Raw genomic sequence first — 17,197 nt, 5'->3', positions numbered from 1 at the left:
ATATTTTATTGATTTTTTACAGAGAGGAAGGGAGAGAGATAGAGAGTTAGAAACATCGGTGAGAGAGAAACATCGATCAGCTGCCTCCTGCACACTCCCCACTGGGGTGTGCCTGCAACCCAGGTACATGCCCCTGACTGGAATCGAACCCGGGACCCTTGAGTCCGCAGGCCGACGCTCCATCCACTGAGCCACACCGGCCAGGGCCCCCTTCACCTTGTCTTGTCGGTCCAGGGCACAGCCCTCCTGGGTGAGCGCCGAGATGACGTCAGTGTTCCCCACCACGGCCGCGCGGTGCAAGGCGGTCTGGTCCCCCTGCAGGATGACACGGAGGCAGGAACAGCGGTCAGCTCTCCTAGCGCCCACCCCACTCCCTCCGACACAGGGCACCTCCCACACAAAGCAAACCGGTTACACCACGGGCAAGGTGGGCTTTGCAGTCGGGTTAGTAGACAACACGCGGCAGGCGGAGCAGTTTTATTCAGTGGGAACGTTAAGCCAACCGCAGAACGGTCCTTGGCTGCAGAGCTAAGCTCAGAAAGAAGGTCCAGCCCTCACCTGCGGCCCCGGGGCATGGCAGTGTTCAGCTGGGCGGTAGCTGTCACACCTGTGAGGAGTGGGTCTGAGAGCACGGCTGTGCGTGCTATGCAATTAGGGCAGCAATGCCGGGAATCTTTACTCCCTACTGCAGCGGTTCTCAACCTGTGGGTCGCGACCCCTTTGGCGGTCGAACGACCCTTTCACAGGGGTCGCCGAAGACCATCCTGCATATCAGATATTTACACTGCGATCCATAACAGTAGCAACATTACAGTTATGAAGTAGCAACGAAAATAATTTTATGGTTGGGTCACAACATGAGGATCTGTATTTAAAGGGCCAGAAGGTTGAGAACCACTGCCCTACTGAGTCCCCTAGCTCCCTGCTTCCAGAGAAATCGCCATCCTGCCATGCCAGCTGGCAGCACTCATGATCTGATGGTGGGAGTGTATTTGTTGACTGACTTGTACTGGCCACGAGCAATGGCGGGGTTTATGCTGTGTCATCGCCGGATTCCAGGGATGCCAAGCCATCACTGCACATGTCTACCAAGCCTCTTCTGATCTTTCCCGACAACACCCTCACTGATTTACGCTGTATTTGACCCCTTCCTCTGTGATCAGATTCCTGAAATTGCAGACCTCCTCTTTCTCTATCAGGGTGCCAAAGGGAACTTGACTCTTTCTAATCGCAGCTGGGAAAAGGAATATATGCTCTTAGGGCAGTGGTTCTCAACCTTGGCTGCACATTAGAATCACCTGGGAATCTTTTTAAAATCCTGATTTCTGGGCCTCATCCTCCGGAAATTCTGTTTCTTTGTTACTAATGTTGTGACCTCACCCCATAACAAAGAAACAGAATTTCCAGAGGATGAGGCCCAGAAATCAGGATTTTAAAAAGATTCCCAGGTGATTCTAATGTGCAGCCAAGGTTGAGAACCACTGTCTTAGAGGCAAGACAGTCAAGACTGTTAGGAGAGTTCTGAAGTGCCCTAAGAGCACATCTGATCTCTGACAAGCACTCAGCAAGTCAAGCTGAGACGAATGGAGTCCAATCTGGGGGTCCAGGTTCACAGGGGAGGTGAGTGATCAGTGGAAAATGTTCCTTCACTGGAGGGGTGATGATCCTCAAGGCCCCTCCCTTCCCTGGGGTTCTGTGATTTGGTTGATAAGAGTTTGCATAAATGAAGTTTCCTAGTGGCGAACCAGAGGGGCAATCACCCTGGGGCATCCTTGGCCCTTAGCCCGAGAGAGGAAAGGGAGATGATTATAAAACAGAAAACCTTAAGATTTTTCAAGGAGGAATGCTCTGCTACCTATAAATAACCCTAATGAAATTCTGGTTCTACTTACTAAACTCCCTGGAATTAAAAACAATACACTTTAAAAGCACTTAATTGGAAAAAATGTTCTAGAGATGGATAATGGTGATGGTTGCACAACACTGTAAATGTACTTAATGCCACTGAGCTGTATGGTTACAATGGTAAATTTTATGTTATGTACATTTTATCACAATAAAAAAGCACTTAATGCTATTTAAAACTCAAATTCACTTTCTTTAGATTAAAAATCCCCCCTTAGAAATCCACGAGAAGTGATTTTTATTTTCTGCCTTATACTTTTTAATACCTCCCAACTTTTTGTACTTAACATTTAACTTTTAGTACCAGGAAAAACAGCTATTTATTAAAAGTCTGAGCTGTAATGGCCTGTGTGGCAGAATCCTTTCTCACTGTTCATTCGTAGAACTTGGGGGAGATTTCCGCAGTGTCGGTCAGGACATCGAGCCCCATTACCAGGACTTCATCCACTGTCCGCAGATCCCTGCCCTCAGCACCCTACGCTATTATTCCCATTATAAATTAAGTGTAGAGTTGGTTTTCCCCTACCTTCCCAGGCCCCTCGTTCAAAGAGGACCCTGTCTTTGGGACATGCAGGCAAAAGAAGACCATGGCCAGTGGGGCAGCAGCTGCAGTGTGCCAAGCCATTTCACATCCATTTCAGACATCGTAAGAAGTGTCTCCAGATGACATTTACTTATTGCCCAGACAAGTGATCATATGAAAAACTGCCGGTGTCTTAACTTTTTAAGTTTCTATAAGAGTTTCTAAGACTGCCCAACTTCCTATCAGAATGGTGATGGATTTGCACAAAATGGATCTCGAGTGAAATTTGTTAATACTGACCTGATCTGGCACTCTGTTCTCAGTCAGAAAGGTGAGGTTGAGGCTCACCCTTTCAGCGTAAATACTGACTTGGCCAGCCAGACTGGTAATGGTTAGAGGCCTTTTAACATTCCCACAAATTGCAGGCACTTTAACGAATACTCCTTGGACCCACCAGAACCACCTTTCACAGAACAAAACTTAACCACTCCGCCATGCTGTGCATAAAGTGTGAGCAGTAAGCCCTGGACACGGGTGGCATCAGCCTCTCTGGCCACACAAGTCGCCTCACAAAGGGCCTCTGCTGATTAGGGCATGGTCTACCCCTATGCATTGCTTTCGGTCAAATGTTTTATCGTGTTTCACAAGCTGCCACTAAATCATGAATTGAGGCAGCTTTGGAGCCAGAATGTAACCATCATTTATTACTTTCTTTTAACATGAATCTACTGTATTTACTTCCCTCGAGATAACTTTCCTTTGTGAAAGTTTAGCTCAATGCGAGAAGCTAAATCTAACTTTTAGTTCAGCCCTTAGGGAACCAATTTCTAGATGGATTAGCAAGACTCAAAGAGAGATTTGCCCGGCCAGCGTGGCTCAGTGGTTGAGCATTGACCTATGAACCAGGAGATCATGCTTCCATTCCCAAGCAGGGAACATGCCCAGGTTGTGGGCTCGATCCCCATTGTGGGGACTTGGAAAAGGCAGCCTATCAATGATTCTCTCTCATCACTGATGGTTCTCTCTCTCTTTCCCTTTCCCTTCCTCTCTGAAATCAATAAAAATGTAAGAAGAAAAAAAAAGACTAAAGAGATCTAACAACAGTATGAGGCTGCAGTGAGAACACAAACTGGAGAAACCAAGATGGCGGCACAGGTAAACAGCTGAAATTGCTGCCTCGCACAACCACTTCAAAAATACAACTAAAAGACAAAATGGACATCACTCAGAACCACAGGAAGGCTGGCTGAGTGGAAATTCTACAACTAGAAGGAAAGAGAAAAGCACACTGAGACTCAAAGGAGGTGCAGAAGTAAAGTGCAGAGGTACAGAGGCGAACGCAGAAAGGGCTGGCAACTGAGGACACGGTTGTCTTTTTCAATCTGGAGGGAGTCACAAGCTCCCAATGGCTCTGAACTCCAGTTCCGGGTGAGTCTCTGGGGACCCAGACTCATATGGGGAGAAACTGGACTGTCTGGCATCGGGCGGAACTCGAAGACAGCTTTCTCTCAGAGATGCTTGCAGCGATTACCGGGACACTGAGACCCGGGGCCTCTTAGGGCAGGACTGAGGATCAGCCATAGCTGTTTGCTCCGCCCTGTTGATTCCCTGAGACCCCGCCCCACCCAAGCTGTGTGCAGAGGCTTTTTGGCCCTTTGCAATCTAAAATTACCTAACAAACTGCAGCTGGGTCAGAGAGACCCAGAACATCCAAAAGAAGGCCCAAGGCCCCACAGCAGGTTGCATTGCTTCATAGGTGGGCCTCATCTGGGCACCTCCAAACCCCAAACAAAGAAGAGGAATCTGCAGATCTCTCCGTAGCTCCTGCTCGATAGCCTCAGGCAGAGGCTAAATTAGCACCTCCTTAGAGATTCAAGTGCCAGTGTACCCACTGGTCAGAGTGGGACCATCCAGATTACAACTCCTCAGATCCATAAGGGAAACACTCAGGGGGCAGACTCAGTGAGCACCAAAGCTCCATAAGGGTGTCCCCAGCACAGAAGTTCTCCCACTGTAGACACAGCTGATTCTCACAGCCAATTGGCCTGGAGGTCAATTCCTCCCACTGATACCAACAACAGTCAAGGCTTAACTACAAGACTGTGCACAAAGCCCACAAAGGGGTGCACCAAGAGTGTCTATCTCAGGTAATTGGGGAGGCTGAGCTACTAGGCCTTATAGGACACTTAGCACAGAAAGCCACTCTATCAACACAGGGAAGCATAAAAAATGCGGAGACAAAGAAACAGGTCACAAATGACAGAAATGGAGGAAAGCAAACTACTGGATATAGAGTTCAAAACCACGGTTATAAGGTTTTTCAAGAATTTTCTAGAAACCACCAATAAATTTAGTGAGACCCTCGAGGTTATGAAAAGGGACCAATTAGAAATTAAGCATACACTGACTGAAATAAAGAATATTATACAGAATCTCAACAGCAGACTAGAGGATCGCAAGAATCAAGTCAACAATTTGAAATATGAAGAAGCAAAAAACACCCAACTGAAAAAGAAAAAAGAAAAGAATCCAAAAATATGAAGATAGTGTAAGGAGCTTCTCGGACAACTTCAAGCATGCCAACATCTGAATTATGGGGGTGCCAGAAGAAGAGAGAGAGCAAGATATTGAACACCTATTTGAAGAAATAATGACAGAAAACTTCCCCTACCTGGTGAAAGAAATAGACTTACAAGTCCAGGAAGTGCGGAGAACCCCAAACAAAAGGAATCCAAAGAGGACCACACCAAGGACATCATAATTAAAATGCCAAGAGAAAAAGACAAAGAGAGAATCTTAAAAGCAGCAAGAGAAAGACAGTCAGTTACCTACAAGGGAGTACCCATATGACTGTCAGCTGATTTCTCAACAGAAACTATGCAGGCCAGAAGGGAGTGGCAAGAAATATTCAAAGTGATGAATAGTAAGACCCTACAACCAAGTTTACTTTACCCAGCAAAGCTATCATTCAGAATTGAAGGTCAGATAAAGAGCTTCACAGATAAGAAAAAGCTAAAGGAGTTCATCACCACCAAACCAGTAATATATAAAATGCTGAAAGGTATTCTTTAAGAAGAGGAAGAAGATGATAAAGGTAAAGATAAAAATTATGAACAACAAATACATATCTATCAACAAGTGAATTTAAAAATCAAGTAAATAAAAAATCTGATGAACAGAATAAACTGGTGAATATAATAGAATCAGGGGCATAGAAAAGGAGTGGACTGACAATTCTTGGGGGGAAAGGGGAATTGGGGATGCGGGAAGAGACTGGACAAAAATCGTACACCTATGGATGAGGACAGTAGGGGGGTGGTAAGGGCAGAGGGTGGGGTGAGAACCTGGGTGGAGGGGAGCTATGGGGGGAAAAAGAGGAACAATTGTAATAGTCTGAACAATAAAGATTTAATAAAAAAACAAACAAAAAGAAACAAAAAAACCTGGCAAATGGATAAATTATGGTATATCTATTCAATGAAATACTACTTGGTAAGAGGAATGAACTACTGTTTCATGTAACACGTATGACTCTCACATGGATTGTGCTAAATAAAGAAGCTAGATTCAAACGGACAAAAACAAAAAAGAGAACACAAACTGTCCTCAACCACCTGGCACAGCTGTTTCCTGCATCTCCCCTTTCTCTGCAGAGACCTTTGAGTGGCACTGCTTGTCTCCAGGCCACAGCCCCCGCCCCCACCTTTACTCCCCTCAGACAGAGCCCTCCCTCAGAGCCTTCATCCTTGCCTATGGGTCCGTAAACACTGGTGAAAGCTAAAGTCAACTGTTCCCCACTAGAAGAGGCCGTCCTTCAGCTGCACCCTGAGCTTTGTTCACCCTAGACAGGGTGGTTCTGGGGGACTGAGAGAGACGCTTCTCTGGTATAAACCCAGCCACCTTTAAATTACTAAGATACGAAGTGAAGGCTCTGGGAGACTCTTCCCCAGAGCACAACACAAACAACTGAACAACTTGAGGACAAATTGGAACACAGTCAATTACCTGCAAATCTACTTTCCTCCTATAAAGCGCAAGTTTACTGTTGAAATATTTCCTCTTTGAAATAGGATGCAGAAAAGAACAAAATGTGTCCTCAGTACATACTTATTAATATGCCCAAGAAGCAAGTGTGACATAATTCTTATTTCTATGATTTAATCATGAAATTCTGAAACTTTGGGGAAATTTTTAAAAAACTGGGAAAAGTATAACACTGTCAACAGCATTTACTCATTATTTATTCAGTGAATACTTATTGATCTCTACTGTACTCCAAGTGCCATGGCATCCAACTCCTTCATTCTACTGACAAAAGAAACCAAGACCCAGTGCAGGTCAGTGCCTCGCTGAGGATAAACAAGCTAATTCGGGTAGCATGGTTGGGTGAGAATTCAAATAGTTGAGGCTCTTTGCACTCACCCCTACCTGTTTCCAACCTGTGAAGCCAATTAACCTGAGGACAGGTCTTTAAAAGATCAGCTACCTCTGTGGGGTTGGGCGGCCCTTTATGGCATCATTACCAGTAAGCTAAGTGCTTCAGTGCAGTGCCATGGCCTCTCTAGGTGCCCGAGGAGTAGCTGTTGAATGATTAACTGCAAAGCAGCAGAAGGAAAAATGTTGCAGCTGGAAACTTGCAGTTGGCACTTTCCTTTGGAACACGTTGACCTGTTTGTAAAATACATGAACAGCCAGTTCTCAATTTTTCTGACATCAGTGTTCCTTACTTGGGGATTTTTAAGATGTTTGGAAGCTCTGAGGTCTAAATCCTTGTTCTGATATGCTTTCAGTATTCTCTCCTACATTGTGAGAAAGAGTGAGCAGATTCCAAAGCGAAGCTCATGGAAGAAACCCCAGTCATGCAAGGGTGGAACATGCCCCTCTTCAGGAGGAACCCCTTCCAGGTGACACAGGCAGACATGTTGCAAGGAAGCTCAAGACAGGCTAGGAGGTGCACAAAGCAAGTTGCTAACCTCTTTTTCTCTCTCTGATCTTCTAAGGTTCTTCCTAGCCTTTCTTCTCTGGTTTTTCTTATTTTTTTCTTCCTTCATGCCTTTTACCGTGGCCACAGGGTCCTGGACTATTTCTGGGGTGGGGGCTGTGTGATTGCTCATTGACCAATCAGAGATGGCGTTAGAGCTCCAATGAGAGTTGATAGGATTGACGAGAGGCAAGAGGGAATTTGCTCCTGCAGTTGCATATTCTAAAGAACTGGTTTCCACAGGTTCAAATTCATAATAATCCCACTCCAGGCCACTGGAAGACATTCTTCAACTAATTCTCAGTCTTTACCATGACATAAAGAACAGTATCTGCAGAAGATGAAGTCAGGGGTAAATGCTTCATAACATCAACATTCTCTGTTTCTATCCACCATCTAAGATAATGTCTTGGGTACAGGCAACTTCTGAAATTACTTTTTTCAATAATGAATTTTCCAGCTTCTTTAAAGAGCACCCATAAAGGGTTTTCTTCCTGAAATTCTTGCATAAGTTTCAAGACTGATCATTAACAAGCACAGCAGATACACAGAAGACAGACATGAACCACATCTGGCAAATGCATTACTTCAGAACTAGTGAAGGTCCATTCCACCTTCTCCATCCTCAACTGTTTTTACGCTGTTTTATTGTTGTGTTCTTATTTTGTTTTATATTAAATTATCTGAGAGAAGCAATGTGTGGATTGTCCTGTTTAAGCGAAAAAGATGAAAGGAAATAAATACTAATTCAAAAAAAGAGAGAGGGTGTTCCTGTTAAAAGTAGTGCTGGCTTTTCCTTCGGCTAGCATAGCTATATTGACACGGCTCCCCTTGGTTACCTTGTGAGAACTCCTGCCTGTTTGAGTTCTTATCGTGTCTGATATAAATAGCAGAAGCTAGGGAGTTAGCATGGCTTTTGCTGCATTAGACCTCAGACAAGAGTGCTGGGTTGGGATAGGTTAGCATGCCTGGCATTGCAGCCTTGCCATCATGACAAGCAAGGGCTTTAATTATCTAAAGAGGAGACCAGATGGACCCCAAGATGTGTGCACCAGCAACTCCAAGGCCTGCCTTTTCTGTGGTCAGAATCTCTTCTCTCTCCTGATATTTTTGCTGTCATCTAAGGGTATGATGTAATCATGAATATAATGATGGCTATAGTACGGGAAAATAAAAATAGCATATGGCCCAAGGTAGATATCAACAGCTTAAAACTAAATCAGTGTCTTCTGAAAATAATGTTCTTGATGACTCAACAGATTCCAAATATAACCAGATATTTATGAATGACACTGAACAGCCTTCTGCCCATCATAAAACAATGACATATTTAGTTATCCCTGTTTGCCAAATTTTAGAACATTACACAGAGGCCCAAAGAAAACTAGAAGCCCTTTGGAAATGCACACCCTAGCATGCCTAAGGATCTCAAATTTGCTAATACTCTGTAACCACAGTTATTAAAGGTGAATCTGGAAGAGGTTATAAGCGCAAACTCTCCAAGATGCTGTGTTCCTTACAGAAGGGCTTATTCCTTAGAGTCCTACTACACAAACTAGAGTTAGAAACAGATTCCAGTCACACTATCATAGGACTTTTCCTAATAGTTAACTGGAGAACAATTTACATAATCTTTTCTATATCCCCTTCTTAGAGAAACCACCTTTCCCAAAGACCCAATAGGGCACCCCAGGTACTACGTGACCCCACCCCACCACTGCTGATTGGCTCAGAAATGGACACGTGATCCCAGAGAAGCCCGCTGGAGTCTCTCTAGGTAATCTGAGTGAAGAGACTCAGAGGCCGAGTCTCAGTAATGGAACAGCACCAGAGCGGGCGCCACCTGCAGGCCTTCTTTTTCTTGGGTTCCATGAGACCAGTTCTGTTTTCTTTGAATGGGCTGTTTTAAACTGAATGTACACTGATTAAGAGAAATCAAAGTGAGAAAAGGGATAAAGTAAGTTTTTAAGCCCCACCTTTTCTCCAATGGTAAGCTTGATCAATACTCACTTGTGTGTGTGTGTGTGTGTGTGTGTGTGTGTGTGTGTGTGTGAGTGTGTGATTGAGTGAGTGTGTGTGTGGTGCTCCTTCATACTGAGACAGGACACAGACAAAATGCCCTCTGAAGCTCTGCACTTAAATGATGCTTGGTAGGAAATGAACCATGAGAGGAATTTAGCACACATTCCCAAACTCTAATATGCCACTGAGAATGGGTCCCAGAATAGGTCTTCAAGAGTAAGCTCTTCCCACCATGGGGACCAAGACATTGATAAAAGGGGCTGAAGAGCCTCTACTCCCCTCCCACCTCACAGCTGGTTCCATGCTGTACTGTGGGTTTCTGGGCAGACAAGCTCCTCTGACAACCCACCCCGATAGAATGGTGGCTTCTACTCACATCGTCCTGAACATCGAGGTCGCAGCCAGCCTTCAGCAAGATCTGGACCACAGCAAGATGACCTTTATTGGCAGCGAGATGCAGGGCGGTCCGGCCATGCTGTTGATGCAAAGCAAACACCGATTTCAAAACAGGACATCAAAATCACTCCCCTGGGACAGGCTGCACAGTGGCGTTTCACCCCTTCCCCTAAGGTCTGATAGAAGATTCTTATGGATTTATCCAGAATTCAAGTTTGTCTCAGTTAACCTTGGCTATTGGCACTATAACCAATGAACAAAACAGGCTCAAAATGTGAATATTTCGCTTAGTGAATAATCTCTACTCCCACTCATTAAAACAAGCAGGAAATTAGAGGTTTCCTATTTTCTTTTGTTTTCCCACAGGTGCTAATACTCAGGGGCAATGAAGTGGCCACAATGCACTTGATGGGGTGAGATGGGAGAAGAGCAAAAGGTCAAGCTTATCAGCCCCGGGAAAATCTGGTTCGTAATTACTCAGGATTCAAACTGCTGGCCCAACTGATTAGAACTGATTCCCCCCCCCCCCTTTTTTTTTTACAGAGAGGAAGGAAGAGAGATAGAGAGTTAGAAACATTGATGAGAGAGAAACATCAATCAGCTGCCTCCTGCACACCTCCTACTGGGGATGTGCCCACAACCAAGGTACATGCCCTTGACCGGAATCGAACCCGGGACTCTTCAGTATGCAGGCCAACGCTCTATCCACTGAGCCAAACCAGTTAGGGCATCTCCCCATTTTTATAAACAAATTTGAACATTACAAAATTATTTCAGCCATTCAAAAAGATGGATAATATTTTATTATTATGTAATATGTACATTCCACTAACTACTTTTTAAAAATTAGGGAAACCATAGACGTTCCTTGTCAACCCCTCCCCGATCTCATTTTCCCTCCCATCCCAGAGGTAACCACTCTTTAAAAAAAATTCTTTAATTAATTTATTTTTTAAAAATATGTTCCTATTGAATTTTAGAGGGGAAGGGAGAGGGATAGAGAGATAGAAACATCCTTGAGAGAGAGACATCAATCAGCTGCCTCCTGCAAAACCCCTAATGGGGATTGAGCCCACAACTTGGCATGTGTCCTGACCGGGAATCGAAACAGAGACCTCTTTGTTCATGGGTTGATGCTCAACCACTGAACCACTGGGCAACCACCCTTAAATTTGACATTCCTTCTATTGTACTTGCCTTTTATTATATTTTACTACATGTTTGTAGCCATAAACAATATATAAACATTGATTTGTTTTCAAACCTTACATAAATAGTAAGTATTAATACCTGGCTGGCATGACTCAGTGGTTGAGCATCGACCTATGAACCAGAAGGTCGAGGTTTGATTCCCGGTCAAGGGCACATGCCTGGGTTGTGGGCTCGATCCCCAGTAGGGGGCGAGCAGGAGGCAGCCAATCAATAATTCTCTCTCATCATTGATGTTTCTCTCTCTCTCTCTCTCTCTCCCTCTCCCTTCCTCTCTGAAATGAATAAAAATATTTTTAAAAATAGTATTAAACTGTACAATATCATTTGGTAATTTTGGATCCAACATTATATTTTTGAGATTTTTTTTTATATTCTCACATGCAGCTCCAGTTCTTTTATTCATTGTTCACTGTCTCCTACTCACAGACATGCTGGCTGTTTTTAGTGGTTTGCAGAACACAATTGTGTGGACGTCTCCTTATGCACCTGAGAAGGCTTCTTAGCCCTATTGTTGGGTCACAGAGATGACCCTTTGCCTGCCTTAAGCATGCAGCTCCTCATATATGGCATTGAGGGTAACACCCAGAATAACCCTCTTCGGTATAAAACAACTTCTGAGATCTGACTGCGCCAAACCCCGAATTCTCTTAATTCTAAAGGAGACATTGTGTCCCCTTTGCTTCCTCCCTCAAGTTCACTGTGAAGATAGCGCCCCGCCCCCCCTCAATTTCAAGCATCATTTCACCCTGGCCCCCAGCCATGCAGAAACACCCTGGAGGATTCAGATCTCACGGATCCTTTTCTTAAGTCCTTTTCAGCACCTCAATAAGACTCCCCAAAGACCTTTACTGATATTCTAGCAGGATAAAACCATTTATGATTTCAAGAAAGTGCCAGTTTGCCATGGGCAACTAGCTGTGGAGGAAAACAGATAGCAAACAATAAAGGATCTTCATTTCTACCCATGAAATGCAATCAAAACGCTAGAAAGACGCTGGAAAGAGGTCGGAGCTCACTTTAAAATTAGAATTCATAATTAAGAAAAAGTTATTCCCAAGAAAGTGTGATATAAAAAGCCTTTATAAAAAAGCAATGTCTGAGATGAAGAGTGACTGTCCTTGGCTGATGACTGTGCTCAGCGCCTGCTACTTAACCTTGATTCTTTAAATGAAATGTCCACAGCTGTGATCAGATGGAGCAAAATGACTGGGTGCCGCTCACTGGCCCTGTGCCAGGCTCCACCTGTCATTGTGTGTCCTTGTCAAGGATACGAGGCATTCTGCAACACAGGGAAGTCGTTACGTGTGAGGAGAAACGTGTTAGGAAGGCTGACAGAATGATGGGACAAGAGTGTGTTTGAGCAACTGAAAAAATACAGACCATGGGGGCGGAGGAAGCTGCCGGGAGAGAGGCTGGAAAATACGCCCCAGGCCGAGGGGCCACTGGGTGTCGGAGGAGCCCTGAGGGACATCCTCATCAGCATTCAGATATTACTGGTGGGAGGCAAGGCCCAAGGAGGTGAAAATGTTGCCCGAGTAAACACAGATAATCAGAAGCCAGAAGAAGGAATACTGCTGTTCACACCAGGTCGCACCGGTGGGCACTTTAGAAACTCTAAGTCATTGACAAAAGTCCATCAGCTGGAGATGCCTTCCTCATCTGGAGAGAGTAAAGGCCAAGACATTCATTGTAGCCCCACAAGTCTAACTCAAATCCCAGCTCTGACTGACACGCCTGTGTGCTTCTGTGCACCGCACTCTCCCAAGCCTGACTCCTCACCTGTGAACTAGAAGGGGCCTCCACTCCCCACCCACAGGACTGAATAGGATAAATGAGGTAACACCCACCACCTAACACGGATTCCTTCCCCTCCAGCTGCCCTGGGCCCTCGCCCTGAAGCACCCAACTGCTCCCTCTCCTCCTTGACACCCCACAGCCTGGCCTTAGCCAATGCCCTGGGGCAGAGTTGGATGTCTGTCAGTCACTCGGACAGCCTGAGGGGCCCCTGCAGGAGGGTGGAGGTCCTACCAGCCGGTGCTGATCCACTCGCCCACTTCCATTTTGGAAGCACAGTCCACAGTTCCTAGTCTTTATGTACCTGCGAGAAAAGACTCCTTTGGTGGGAATGTCCTCCCAACAATGCCTTCTCCGGATCTCCAAGAAGAAATGTTTCTGGCCTTCCCTGCTTTACCCCCTCAGCCCTTCAGGTCCCTTTTAGGAAACAGCCACATTCTGTTTTGAGTGTCACCCTCGGTGCTGACTTCTTCCAACTAGTTTGGGATCTCCCTGAGGGTGGACTGTGCCTTCCCTAAATGATGAAGCAAGTTGACTCTGGGGCGGGGAGCAGGAGGGCATATCCAGTGTTCCTCAACCACAGGGCAGGCTGGGGCTGCCAACGCCACTGGAGCAATCCCATAGTTCCAGGCTTGACCTCAGAGGAATGGAGAGCTTGTGATGGCTGTGGACTGAGTTCTGGGATGTCAGAGGAGACAGACATCCCGGGGGCTTCACAAGCATTTAAGCAGCTGCACAGTGACATGGGGGCTTCTCTGAGGAGGCTGAGTATCCCCCTCATGTGTCTGGTGCCTTTCTGGTATCGACATAACAGCAGCCAAGGCAGCAGTAATCAGTTTCTACTGAACCAAAAGCTGTGCACCCCTGTCCCTAGGGCCTTTCTCCAACAAGACCAACCCCCTTAGACACACACATGCATATTCACACACGCAGGCACGTACACACCATCATCACCACCCAAAGGAGGACAGTGAGAGAGGAGCAGAAATGTACTTGGTTTTCCAGAACATTCTGTAGTGAAAAAACAGCAAAGGTGGAGCTGTTAAGGGGAGCAGCTGCTCCCACCCAGCACACAGATGCACTCCAAGGTCATACCTGACACCGGGGAGGGCTGGAATGCTCTAAGTGTGAGGAAGCAGATAAAAACTGATTGTTAGTGCGGACTTGGAATGACAGACTCAAGGACGCAACTGCTCTCACCTCCAGGCCCCTAGCACTGGCCAGTGGAAGAAGTGGGAACAGGAGAAAAGACCAAGTACTATGCACGAGAAGAAGACGTATTAGAAGCATCAGTTTGTTCTGGGTCCTACCCGTTTTCCTCAAAGACCAGTTCTACCCAACTGAATGCAGGCCCTGGTGGGCCCAGGGAGAACAATAATAATGAGGACAAGAGCAAGGGACAGAAGTAGCTAACACTTACGAGGCACACGGTAGGCCCCATCCTAAGAATTTTACATGTACTTGCCCAGTCAATCCTCCCAATGACCTGTGTGGTAGGCAATATCGTTAAGCCCATTTTACAAACGAGAAAACTGAGGCACGGAGAGACCCTTGCTTGTTCTATGTCGCACAACAGGTCATTAGAGTCTGGACTCACCCCTTAGCTGTCTGATCCAGGCCTCATGCTGACCCCCATTCTGCTGCTGTGGGGGTAAGGCTGTCCCCTGGCAGAGGGGCTTTGTGTCTCACCCTCAGGAAGCCCCCAAGACTCCCAGATGCTGACCTCGGAAGGTGCGTGGAAATAACCTGCTTTCCTTTAAATCTCAAGGACAGAATGAGGTTTTCCACTCTCACTGTACATGAGAATCACCTAGGGAGGCTGGTCCATTTGTCCGTCTATCAGCCTCTGCTTTTCCCCGAGTCCCTTCTCCAGAGGTTCTGACTCAACTCCCTACGGTGGGACTCAGGCATCATTTGTCATACAACCTCCCCAGGGGATTCTAATGAGTGATCCAGGCTGAGAGCCGGGCCAGGCTAACTCTCCCCGGAGCAGCTACAGGCCCTTGGGCGAAACCCGCAGCGTTGGGCCTGTCGAAGCAAGAGCCATTCCTCTTGTTACATTCTTCATGATGCTCTCATGCACACCTGCCTGCACAACACACTAAAACCCCACTTCGCCCCAACCCAGGGCTTCCTGGATCTTAAAAGAATATATAAGCAATAGAGTGACATTCCTAAAAATTTGAAAGGTAAAAGCAAGTCGTCTGTAACACTACCACCCAATACAACTATTACCATTTTATCCACACTTTTTCAGTGCACTTTTTCTCTTTATGTGTTTGTGCAGTTATAGTCACATAAAACTGCCTTGCTTTCTGCATTAACATTATGTCTTAAACCAGCGGCTCTCAAACTTTATTGGGCAGCAGAATCTCTTGGAGGGCTTGTTCACAGACATATCTGGGCCCCTTGGCAGAGTTTCAGATTCAGTAGGCCTGTGGTGCAGACAGAATTTGCATTTCTAACAAGTTTCCAGGAAAAGCAGTTGCTGCTGGTATGGGACCACATTTTGAGAACTGACAAAAATCACTGCTTTTCTACCATGTTGCACATTAGTCACCTGAAAATTAAAACAAAAAAATCTGAAACCTTACCACCAAATGGTTGAATTCCATCAGCTTAGGGTTGGGTCTGTTGTGGGTATTTTTAAAAATATATATATTTTTTATTGCTTTCAGAGAAGAAGGGAGAGATAGAAACATGGATGAGAGAGAATCATCAATCAGCTACCTCCTGCAGGCCCCCTACTGGGGATCGAGCCTGCAACCCAGGCATGTGCCCTGACCGGGAATCAAACCGTGACCTCCTGGTTCATAGGTTGACATTCAACCACTCACTGAGCCTCGCTGGCTGGGCTGTTGTGGGTTCTTTTTAAATTCTAGGTGATTGTAATGTACAGCCAGAGGTTATGAACCTTGCACTCTTTGAAGATGCTAGCTCCTCCAACTCGCTCTGATATCAAGATAGGCCAGTGGTCGGCAAACTGCGGCTTGCGAGCCACATACGGCTCTTTGGCCCCTGGAGTGTGGCTCTTCCACAAAATACCACGTGCAGGTGTGCATGTACAGTGCGATTGAAACTTCGTGGCCCATGCACAGAAGTCGGTATTTTGTGGAAGAGCCACACTCAAGGGGCCAAAGAGCCTCATGTGGCTCGCGAGCCGCAGTTTGCCGATCACTGGGATAGGCCATCTAAGACGGGCAGGGGTGAGAGGACACAAGACCCTGAAGAGCGCACACATTTCCCTTGATCCAACCATGATCAACTTCCAGGGAACTGAACAGCAAAGGGCCTGGAGATGTTGCCAAGCAACAACCACAGAGAGGTGGCCCTGCTGTCCACAGCCCCGGGCTGTGGTCTGGGGTGCTGCTCTGTTCTGGCAGGTTGAGCCAGTGGGTCCCACTTCCAGCAGGACTGCTGCACAAGAACAGCAGAGCGAGTCCTGTTCCAGCAGGTGACCCATAAATTACACTAACAGGTGGTCATACAGGGAGCGCAGAACAAATGGTCCCTGCTGCACCGTTTGAAGAGGCCAAGGCCCACCTGGAGGGGCGGGACTATGTCAGGGCACATTCCAGGGGAGGATTCCTGTTCAGATAAAGATCTCCTGTCAACAGGATGACAAGGGAGCCCGGCCAAAAGCCAGCAGCTTAAAATGCACCTTGAAAGGAAGTGGAGGTGTTTTATTCCCAGCATGTGTGCAGATATGCTGCTTAACCCTGTCACTGGTCAGTCCCAGGAAGACCGAGGGAGGCAAGGTGTTTATGTAGGAGAGACCTCCCTCGGTAGGGGCTGAGCCCCAGGGAGGGGGACGAGGCATCAGTTGAGAACCACAACCCACAGAAACAAGTTTGGAAAGACTCTTCCCTCCCACTGACTCCTTGGGCCTGGGAGCCCTGGCCCGAGAGCCGGTCACTCCCTCATCTAGCAAAGACTCAGAGGTCGGGTCACAGCTCCTCTCTCCTGCTCAGGTCTCAGATCCTCCGTACTAAAGGGCAGGCCTTTCAGACCATGAATGATGAACCCCAGAATGGGTCCACAAAGTGAGAAAGAGGGTGTTGGTGCTTAGCCATTCCTGGAACAAAATCTTTGCTGACATGCTTATGTCCAAGGTCACACAGAGAAGTGAGGCAAAGGAGAGAGGAATTGAGACCCATTAGCTCAAAGAAATGAAACAACTGTTATTACAAGGAGGGCAGTTGCATAGATGTGACCCACGCAAGGGAAAACAGTTTAACAGGAAGAATTTAGCTGAGATTATAGAACAATTTCAAAATGACAGTAGTTCCTTTTTTCAGATCATGAGAAATACAATAGATCAGGGTTGCATAGTCGTTTTAAATATTTTTTCCCTCAATTACAGT

At 46.2% G+C, this 17,197-nt stretch overlaps 1 protein-coding gene across 6 annotated transcripts in view; it reads right to left on the bottom strand.

Moving 5' to 3' along the window:
• The window catches only part of ANKRD6 (ankyrin repeat domain 6), a 160,736-nt gene that overhangs the window by 30,845 nt on the left and 112,694 nt on the right, over positions 1-17,197 (bottom strand). For 4 of the 6 annotated variants that reach the window (XM_081094163.1, XM_081094160.1, XM_081094161.1 and 1 more), the window contains exons 3-4: positions 9,808-9,906; positions 217-315 (exon numbers count right to left, since the gene is read on the bottom strand). In XM_081094163.1, coding sequence (XP_080950289.1) covers positions 217-315; positions 9,808-9,906 — 198 coding nt within the window. Of the gene's footprint in view, positions 1-216; positions 316-7,401; positions 7,699-9,807; positions 9,907-17,197 lie in introns of those variants that run through there. The other 2 variants (XM_081094162.1, XM_081094165.1) reach the window with 2 other exon arrangements.

Source organism: Myotis nattereri, assembly GCF_964212035.1.
Source record: "Myotis nattereri genome assembly, chromosome: 6".
NCBI classification, from domain to species: Eukaryota; Metazoa; Chordata; class Mammalia; order Chiroptera; family Vespertilionidae; genus Myotis; species Myotis nattereri.
The sequence above is the reverse complement of the archived record's forward strand: the minus strand, read 5'-3'. Positions and strand labels throughout refer to the sequence as shown.